Raw genomic sequence first — 10326 nt, forward strand, 5'->3', positions numbered from 1 at the left:
CTGGGGGCGTAAGTCCCGGTCCCACGTGCCCAAAGCTCTGGGGGCGTAAGTCCCGGTCCCACGTGCCCAAAGCTTTGAGGACGTAAGTCCCGGTTCCACGTGCCCAAAGCTCTGGGGGCGTAAGTCCCGGTCCCACGTGCCCAAAGCTCTGTTTGATCCAAGGCAGCTCCAGCAGTGACGGCTGGAGACGCCTTCCTGGCTGTGACTCGGCACTCAGAGACGTTGCCGTCGGCTCACTGGGCTCCAGCACCAAAGATGCCAACTTGCCCAGGGAAATGCCAGCGATGTAGCACACACAAGGCACTGCAGGAAAACATGGACAGCGGGGGCTGGGGAGAAGAGAAGAGCCCCTGCCTCCAAATCGGCACAGATCCAACAGGACCCACACGTCCTCGCACGCCTGGTTCTCGTTAACACGCAAGCCGCTTGGCATCTAGCTGGCAGTACAAGGGGTCAGTTACCCTCCCCCTCACTTTAAGGTCCCTTTGCTCTTGCCAGAGGGGTGCAAAGAGCCTTAGGGTGCGTCTGTGCCGCCGCAGTCCTGGGACTCACTTCGGTCCCGCTCCTTCCTTGTGCCGTCATGTACACTAGTGCAAAGCGAGGGTGGCCTTTGACCCCCATCTCGCACTGGTGTCAGTGGCCACCCAAGGGGCTGGCGAATGGAGAATCGTGCCCTACATGTTCAGCGCTCCTAATAACACAGAGATGAAACTTCACGCTAGGCTGCAGCTGGTGAACAAAGATGACAAACGGGGCCGGATTCTGATCTCCCACCAGCTTTGCTTTGGCTTCAATGCAGCTATTCCTAATTTACACTGGTGTAAGGGTCAGGCAGGGTGAGGCCCATGATACCACAACATCCGATAGCAACAGGTGAACTGCAGCCTATAAACCCATATAAAACCAACAGCGAACCCAATCCCCTGGATGGCCTTCCACACACCACTCTGCACCGGGACGTTCTTACCTACGAAGTTGGAGAACCGCCTGGTACCCGTCAAGGCTGACATCAGTTCTTTAATATCCACGGTCCCGTCTTCTGCAGGGGAAAGCACAGTTCAGGTGTTCAGGGAGAGGAGTGGCAAGATTGGGAAGACGAAGGGCCTGATTCTGGCCTCCAACAGGCGTCAATCCAGAGTATTGAGAGTATCCAGAGCCAATGGGGCTCATCTAGGGTTTACACCAGCGTCGGACCAGAATCAGACCCAGAGCGATGAGTGACATCATCCAATCTGATGTATGAATGTAGGTTTGATCTTAGCTGGCTGCATCTCATGTCGTGGAAAGTGGGTGTAGCATGTGCCCAAAATTGAGCAGGCCTGGGGTACACAAGGGGGTGGGGCATGAGCCAGGGTGATTTAAGCCTCAGAATTTTCTTCTGTGGCCTCCTCTGTTCTCCACATGAATTTCCATTCATCTGGAGGAGAAGGAATCCCACAAGCAGCTTCAAGGACTCGGACCATTTCCCACTCCAGCCGGCAAGGAAATGTAACCAGAGAAACACAAGGTCATGGCTAATGGCAAGGCAAGAGTTAAATGCTGCCTGTTCAGGTGTCTGTCTTTAAGGAGTCAGTTTGTCCTTCCCAACACGTAAGACGGTCACACAAAGAGCGAGATCCGGTGCATTCAGACAGCCAAATGCAGGGGAGCCGAAGCATATGCTGGGACTTACAGAACCCGCTGAAATACTCACTGGAAACAGAAAGGGACTTGGTCACCTCCTCTATCTCCTCTTTGGTTAAGTGGACCCCCATGTGGTCCAGACACGACTCCAGCTCCGAGATCTTCACCTGGTCCTCCTTGATCTGCCCGAAGGCCTGGATGGCGTTGTTCAGGGCTGCGGACAGGGAGAGACGGCGTTTGGATTGGGGCCTAATGCCGTATGAAGCCAATTACCCCTCTGCAGAGGAAGCTCCGGACCGGTGCAAGTCATGGCACGAGGGGAAGGGGGACAGAGACGCAGGCCCAGAGCGCTCACTTAGGAAGCTCTGACTGCAGCACTGACACCAGATGAGAAGAGAGGGCTCGATTCTTTCCTCGGATTAGAACAGAGCGGCTACAGCGGTACCCAGGGGAAGCAGAACGGGCTCATCCCTCTATATAAAATAAAGGTAAAGTCCGGCCAGCAGGAGAGGGGAGAGCCGGGTTATATAGCCTGGAGTCTAGTGCCTGATCACCTCACCATCTTTAATGTATTTACCCTTCCAGCCCACCTGTGGCACAGTGAGGTGAAGTGACATGACCATGGGCACACAGGAAGTTGGGGGCAAAGGAGGGAAGATCCAGATTCAAGTCACAGCCTACGACCCTAACCACTGAGCCACTGTCCCTCCGAGGCCAGCTGCTCTGTTACCTGAAAGTGAAGAAACGGAGCAGGCAAAGCTAGCCACAGAAGGCAGTGCCCACAGGGTTAACATGCTGGCTGCTCCAGCTGGTAGGAACCCAGCCCCCCTCCCCAAGAAGAGGGCTCCGGGGGCAGATAGAGACCAGGCCTGCAGAACTCATGTGCTGTCAGCCCCAGAAAGCCAGGAGCTGGGAAGAAGCAGGTTCCAGGTACAAAACTCTGCCAGCGTTTCAGCTGTGCAGGCATTTGGGGGGGGGGGCAGGGAAGGACCTTTCTGTGACGCACAGGCTCAGTTATTGGCACCTAGAGGCCTCAGCTGAGATCGGGACCCTGTCACGCTGGGCATTGAACAGACACTCTTTGCCCTGAAGACCTGACAAGACAGACAGAGGGGAAACTGAGGCACGCAGCAGGTCAGTGGCAGAACTGGGCCTAGAACCCAGATGTCCTGGCTGTCAGCCCATGCACCCCCCCATCCCCAGGCACTTCCCTGCATTAAGAAGGGCTGGAGCATGGCCAGCTGTATTGGCTCTCTGCCCCCTGAGGATTCACCCAAATGGGGCGAGGGCAGGGCCAGGTTATCCCCTCTCTCCCCAGCTCGACATTCTCCCCCATCCAGGCCCTCGCTCACCTCCTAGCGCAGAGAAGCGCCGCATCTTGGACACCAGCGTCATGAACTGTTCCAACTTCACTCTTCCATCTTCTGCAAGGCAAAGGGGGTTCAGCCGTGGGGCGGACGGGGCCCCGGACACACTGGGACTGACGTCCGAAAACGGCCATCCGTAGGGCGCACTGGGGCTTCGGATGGGTGCTTACAAGGTCCCAGATGGGTAATTAGTCCCTTAAACTGATAAACACCCGGGGCTGTGACTTAGGGACCCCCCTGCCTCCAGTCTTTGGGCTTAATATGGAGATGGGGGGCACACTGCAGCTGACCCTCCCCGAAGGAATTCTGGCTGGTTGAGCGTGGTGTCACAGCCCCTATGTGCCTCATGGGCAGTGTCCGAGTCACGGCCCCCCTCTCCCGTGCACATGCAGCTGGGGGGTCAAGATGCTCCATGGCTCCGTGCTGCCTGGGGACGGAGGTCAAGGAGCAGGAGCGCCTGGTTCCCCCAGGCAAAGAGGGCAGCCCCGGCTATGCTCACTGTCAACGGTCACAGACTCCAGCATCTCCCGGAACTCCGTCTTGCTTAAATGGATACCCATGTTGGCCAGGGTTCTCTCCAGGTCCCGCACGTCAATCAGATCCCCCCGAATCCGGCTCATGGCTTTAATGGTGTCCTGCAGCACTGCAGACATGGAGAGAGCACACAGCAGCCGGGCCGTTGGTAGGAAACTAGCACCCGGAGGGACGGGAGCTAGAACATGGCAGCCAATCCAGAGTCAATACCCTTGTGGAGTGCCCAGTGTCGGGACCAGAGCTCGGCGCATGGAGCTCACTAGCTTACGGGAAACTGGCCAGTTTGTTCTCTGCTCTTATCTGACCCCTCAATACAGACTTTATTGTCATCAGCTGCATTGCACTGGCCTTGTCTTGAATGGGGGAAAGAAGTTGTGGTTGGCATCATGTAAGCTACCGTGATTTTGCCTCTAGGGTAGACAGAGGTTAACACTTTTGAAGACGTTTGCTGGGGTGAAATGGGGTTGAAGTCATGGTCGATAACATGAGTTAGCCAACGTGACCGCCTTTGCTAGTCAAGAAAAGGACATCGAATCCCTGAGTGGGACTGGAGGGAGAACTGAGAGCCTTCTGCTCCAATAACACAAGTCTCTTGCACTCCAGCTGAAGAAGAATTTCTCTTGCTGTGACTGATATTAGACCCATTCGCCTCTGTAGGCTGCAGCCACTAGAGGGCGACATAATCACACACACACACACACACACACACACACACAGAGCAGCTCCGACACCCCATTTGGCAGAAGTACCCATGTACACGACACATCCACACTGCAGTCCCTCCCTCACCCCGGGAGCAGAGAGCTGGGAATGTTCAGAGGCTGTTTTTACATTAGGATCAAAGCTCTCAGCTCGTCTTCAGTGACAAGTAAACGCATAACAGGTTCCTCCGACAAACGAATCCGCCATTTTACCTTCCCCGCTTGGATAGTTAATTGAGGAGCAATAAATGTTTCCGCCATGTCATGCTCTTAGAAATCAAGGGCCTGATTCGGATTTCACACGGGTGTAAATCGGGGATAATTCTGGGAAGATCAGGCCTGGTTTGCAGCAGTGTGACTGAGAGCACAATCTGGTTATTAGGTGCCTCTTCTCGCCCAATTCCCATTTCTTGTGCAGTCCCAGAGCCTTAAAATCCCTCTTGTCCTGCTGGGGGATGGCTGCTCTGCGGGAAGAGTTTTGCTGGCTAACATTGAGTTCTTGCTAACAGACACCCCTTAACCTGAAAGACAGGAGCCATTTTAAGATCCCAGGGGCCAGATGTAAATCATGCATAAATCGATGTCGCTCTAACGACCTGACTGGAGTGACGTCGATTTCCACCAGCTGGGGATCTGGCCCACTGACCTCAGTGGAGCTACGGCTGATTTACCCCAGCAGAGGATCTGTCCCCAGGACTGTACATCCAGATTGCATGCAACAGCTTGAAAATCAACCTGGTTTTTACGGCTGAATTCAGCCCCGTTTCCCACCTCACTGCCTGGAGCGGACAGCAAGGGAAATTCGGGTCCCTTGTGTTAAAAGCACCTAACAGAGCTGGTTTCAAAGGTCACCAAATGCTGGAAATGGATTTGCTGAATCAAACGAGCGTCCGAGCCCACTGAGAAAGAGCCCACGCCCATGTGATGCGTTCCTTCCCATCCGCCCGAGCCCCCACTCACCTAACAGCTCAGAGAACTGCGGGCTTTTGGTCAGGACTTCAATGAAATCTTTAATATACACCTTCCCGTTAGCTGCAATGGAGAGAAGAGCTCAGGTTATGAATCAACAGCATCTCCAAAGCGCTGGACTGATGCAGGAGTGGCGGAAGCACCCTAAAAGTGGGGAGGCCACAGGTGCCCGAAACATGGCCCTGCCCACCCCGTGCCACACCACTCCTTCTCCCTGAGCCCCCATGCTGCCCCTTCCCACTGAGGCCCTGCTCTCACACTGCCCTTTCTCCACAAGACCCTGCCCTCTGCTCGCTCCTCTCCGCCTGTCCCCCCGTCGCTTGTCCTTACAACCAGTAAAAAGCGAGGGGGCCCCTGGCCCCCCTGTTCCAGCACCCCTGGACCAACACACAGTGAGAGACAAAGTCCCCTACAGTCTAGCGAAGGGTGGGAGGAGAAACAGAGGCAAAGGAGTGTCTCACGCAAGGCCACATCACAGGAGAGGGGCAAAGCTGGGAACAGAACCAGCCTGTACCACGTCCTAGCTCAGTGCCGTCTCCTAGGCCAGGATGCATCGCTCAGGAGCTAGCAGGCAGAGTGTCCCTGAAGTGGTATGAAGAGCGGCGTGAGGTGTTTCAGTGCTTAGTACATTCCCGCCAGTACAGAACACGACGCCTGTCTCCACAGCAACACAGGCTACCACCGACCAACACATCACCCCTGTCTTCTGCTTCCTACACGGGGTTCCCACAGAACAGCGGGTGAAACGCTAGGTGGTTTAAATTTCCTTTCCGGGTTCTGAGCCTCTAGGTTGCGCTTGGGCCACATTTTCAAGCTTTTCCCTGCAACCCCGAGGGCCAGAAACGTACTTTTTTAAAGAACGAAAGCCAGGCGTCTCACATAAATCACATGACTCAAGGAGCTGGGGCTTTAAGGAAGCCACCGACTATTGCGAGAGTTGCCAACACTGACTTGGGACTGTGGTCCTGAGTCCATTTCTTGTCTGACCCCACGCACTCACCATCCACAGAAACCAGCTTCAGCGCTTGCTGGAATTCTCCGTCGGATAAATGGATCCCCATGTTCTTCACATAGGCCAGCGCCTCACTCACAGCCACCTTGTCGCCTTCCATCTTGCTGAGGGCAGCGATGGCGTCTTTCAGCACTGCGGACACGCAGAGGGAACAAGCGGCCCAGTTGCTCAGGAGGGGCCTGGCTTTCCAAAGGGCTCTGCTCCATTGTCTAGACGTCCTCAGCACCCCACAGGGCACCTGATGTACCAAGTTCCGCAAAATCTGGGTGCCTCGATGGGGACTCAGCCCTTGTGGGTGTGGCCGTTGGCGTGTGCAATGCAAGGGAAGCACTAGTACAGCGTATGCATTCTAACTGCAGGCGTATCTACGCTTAAAACGCTACGGTGACCCGGCTGACACTCTCCGAGAGGCAGTAGCTAGCTCGACGGCAGAATGTGACCTAGTGCTGTCTACACGGGGACTGTTTCTTTGTTCCGTGTCTGTACAGCACCTGGCGCGATGGGGTCCCGGTCCACGACTACAGTGCGGATAACAAATACGCCGGCATCTGCACCCCTCACCTGAATTCAAGCATCCCAGCGGTGCGGTTTATGCACCGACAGGAGTGACTGCAAAATGCCTCGTTTTTCAGAGCCCAATGAAGGGAGAAGCAAAGAGAGAACAGTGCGTTGGCTGGAGCTATCCCTAAACAGCTCCTCTTCCTCCGGGTTCCCGCCGTCTCCTCCTCCCCACTCCAGTTCGCGCACCGTGCCATCAGGCAATCAGCCGCCCGCTGCCAGTGAATCCCTCACCCTGTTAGCAGAGTCCCTTCCCTATCCGGGCAGGGGGGACTTAACCCACTCCCTGCCAGCACTTGTGTGTGGGGACCCTCCACTCTATACAGAGAGAATGAAAAGGACATGGAACCTGACTCTCCGTTATCCTGCATGTTGTCAATAGGGTGACCAGATGTCCTGATTTTTATAGGGACAGTCCCGATATTTGGGGCTTTTTCTTATATAGGCTCCTAGTACCCCCAACCCCCGTCACGATTTTTCACACTTGCTGTCTGGTCACCCTAGTTGTCAAGGGCTGTGCCGTTAAGGGCCGAGCTTCCCAGCCAGCGTCTGGGCAGGGCCCTGCGAAGTTCTTGTTATGCACAGCCGGGTGGAACCAGACTCCGAATAAGGCAGAGCTCTTGCAAGCACCTTAAGTATTGAGTGATCGCCGACCCCCTGCCCAGTGTGTCATCATTTACACCAGTGCAAAGCGAGCGTGAAACACACCCATTCTGATCCGATGCTCTCACTTTGCACCAGTATGAGTGAGTTTACAAGGGGCAGGGCAGGGCTATGGAGCACAGCACAATTTGACTCTCCATCTTCCCGCCCTATCAGGTCCCCACTCACCTGAAAATTCGGAGAAGCGCCGGGTGTTGGCCAAAGCCATCATAAAGCGATTGAAGTTCACCGACCCATCTTCTGCCGTGTAAAGAACAGTTCAAAGTGCAAGGTGATGGGGAAGGACGCAGAGACAGGAGGAGAGAGACAGACAGAGGGGTTGATTGTGGAACACGCTGGAATCAGGCTAACATCTGAAATAGACATTTTAGGCCAGATTCTCTGGGGCTGTAAATCAGTGTCACTTCAGTGGGGCTATCCTGATTTATGTCAGCAGAGGATCTGGCCCTTTATCGATTGCCTGACCATTTTCGCCAGCTGTTTTATCGTATGAGCGACAGGGGGCACGTGCTTTAACCACGGACAGGATATACCCGTTTGGATCTTCATACTGAATGATCACCCAGCTCTATAAACCGGGTTGTTTGTTCAACTCAGCCATGTGCCTAGAAGCCAGATCTCTGGACCGGGATGCGTTCGCAAATTGGTGTGAATCCGGAGTCACTCCACTGAAGCTCAACAGAGTTACACTGGGATCAAAGTGCTGTGAGAGGAGAAGTTAGGGCTGGTCTAGCTCAGAAAACCTGCAGTGGGCTCGCGGCACTGATTTTAAAAACACATCTTTAATGCACTTAACCCAGTTTAAACCTGTCTGAATCAGTTTAGCTTGCATCAGTAAATTACTGAATTGAGCTAAACCAATTTAAGGGTACGTCCAGACTACCCGCCGGATCAGCGGGTAGCAATCGATCTATCGGGGATCAATATATCGTGTCTCATCTAGACACGATATATCGATCCCTGAACGCGCTCCCGTCGACTCCGGAACTCCACCAGGGCGAGCGGCGGTAGCGGAGGCAACGGGGGAGCCGGAGCCGTTGATCCCGCGCTGTGAGGACGGGAGGTAAGTCGAAATAAGATATGTCGACTTCAGCTACGCTATTCCCGTAGCTGAAGTTGCGTATCTTACATCGACCCCCCCCCCCCCGCAGTGTAGACCAGCCCTAAGGGTTAAACTGGATTAAGTGAGTCAACATTAAAGGTTCGCACATGTTTTACTAGATGCATTTAAAACCAATTTCGATGATAAAGTGCAACTTTTCACATGTGGACGAGGCCTCCCGGTAACATACGGCAGCTCCTGATCGACGCGAGCAAAGAGCAAACCTAGCAACGGGCCAGACGCTGAGCCGGTGTAGAGAGGTGTCGCTGCACTGACTTCAGTGGAGCTGTTCCAATGTACACCAACCCAGGTCACGATTGCCAGAGCTGAATTCCACTACACAGGATGTTTGCATGTGTGTGCGCTAAGGCATTCTGTCCACACGGGGAACATTGTCACATGGAGACGCTGTTTTAGTCTGGTCAATGCCGTGAATGGGCACGCTGGAGCCTCTGCTTTGCAGTTCCGGGGGCCAGTCCTGCTCTCGGCAACACTGGTGCCGATTTGGAGTAACTCCAGCATTTCTCACACCTCCTGGGCTGTTATTGGGGGGAGGAGAGGGAAAGTAGCGAGTGTCCCCCTCCCCCTCCTTGTTGCTCCTGGATGCACCGTCTTGGTGTTGATGGGAGTTGGGCCCTGCCCCCCCCCCATTTGGAGACACACCTGGGGCACAATGCCGGAGAACCAGGCAGCCGATGACTTCCCCACCTTCCCAGGGGCGGTTGGGCTCAGGCTTCGGGCTTCAGCCCTGGAGTGGCAGGGCAGCAGGTTCTGGGCACAGATTTTCGGGCTCCAGCCCCCCACTGACTCCCCCCCACCCCCCTCCATTGCTCCTGGCCCCTGCTGCCTCCCCCTGCCCCAATCTAGGGTTTAATGTGTCCTGAGAACCCCTGCGTCTAGACTGCATCCTGGTGTAACTGAGATTAGCAGCCAGCCCTGGCACTTTATGTCAAAGGGGTCCCATAGTGGTTGGAACGCTTGCACGCACCAGCTGGCTGTATTCTGACCTGTGTACACGCCTCCCCTCACGCATGCTCTACTAAAACAGAAAGACAGACGGACAGCTCACTTTCCAGTGTCACTTTCTGCAGCGCTTCCCGGAACTCTTCGTCAGTGAAAGGGATGCCCATGGTTTGCAGAGTGCAGCGCAGGTCACCGACCTCAATGTTATCCGCTTTGACCTTGCTGACGATCTCAAAGGCGTCCTGTAAGGCTGCAAGGCAGAGAACGCACAGCAGGTTATTCAATCGCTGTTGTGATTTATTTATGGGCGTGCCCATGATACGCTAGCTGCTTTCTAGGCGGCTCCACATTTTTCCATCTAAACTGTTTTGTGACAGAAAATTGGATTGTTGATTACATTGAATTTTTCCTGAAAAATGACTGTTTTCATCAAAAAGCCAAATGTCCCCAAACCAAATCAAATCTACTCAGCTAGCCTACCTCAGTGCCTCATGGGAGTTGTAGTTCAGTTGTCTCATGCTCATAGTCTTGTCTATGGGCTAGACTTCCAGGCTGGACTACATCTCCCATGATACACCAAAGCGAAAGGCTCCCATGATGCACCAACTCCCCTCACCATAAGGTGAGGCTGTGATGCATCACAGGAGAGGTAGTCTGACCAAGGCGCCTGGACTATAGAGGAGAAGGGGAGCATCAGGCTCCTGAACTACAGCTCCCATGAGGCCAGGTTTTGGAATCAAAATGTTTGGGGTGAAATATTTCAGCATTTGACTTTTTGCTGAGCAGTTGAAATTTTCCATGAGAACAAAACCCAGACATTTTCCAATCCGCGCT

The 10326-nt window shown here is 54.3% G+C and overlaps 1 protein-coding gene across 1 annotated transcript; it reads right to left on the reverse strand.

Moving 5' to 3' along the window:
* Positions 1-827: 827 nt before the first annotated feature.
* EFCAB13 (EF-hand calcium binding domain 13) lies at positions 828-10058 on the reverse strand. The gene is made up of 8 exons (XM_065578067.1): positions 9599-10058; positions 7596-7667; positions 6195-6338; positions 5186-5257; positions 3490-3633; positions 2976-3047; positions 1694-1837; positions 828-1039 (listed from the first exon to the last, which is right to left on the reverse strand). The coding sequence occupies exons 1-8, from the start codon at positions 9807-9809 to the stop codon at positions 828-830; spliced, it is 1071 nt and encodes a 356-aa protein (XP_065434139.1). The 5' UTR covers positions 9810-10058.
* Between the last annotated feature and the right edge of the window lie 268 nt (positions 10059-10326).

This window comes from Chrysemys picta, chromosome 24 (assembly GCF_011386835.1).
Source record: "Chrysemys picta bellii isolate R12L10 chromosome 24, ASM1138683v2, whole genome shotgun sequence".
NCBI classification, from domain to species: domain Eukaryota; kingdom Metazoa; phylum Chordata; order Testudines; family Emydidae; genus Chrysemys; species Chrysemys picta.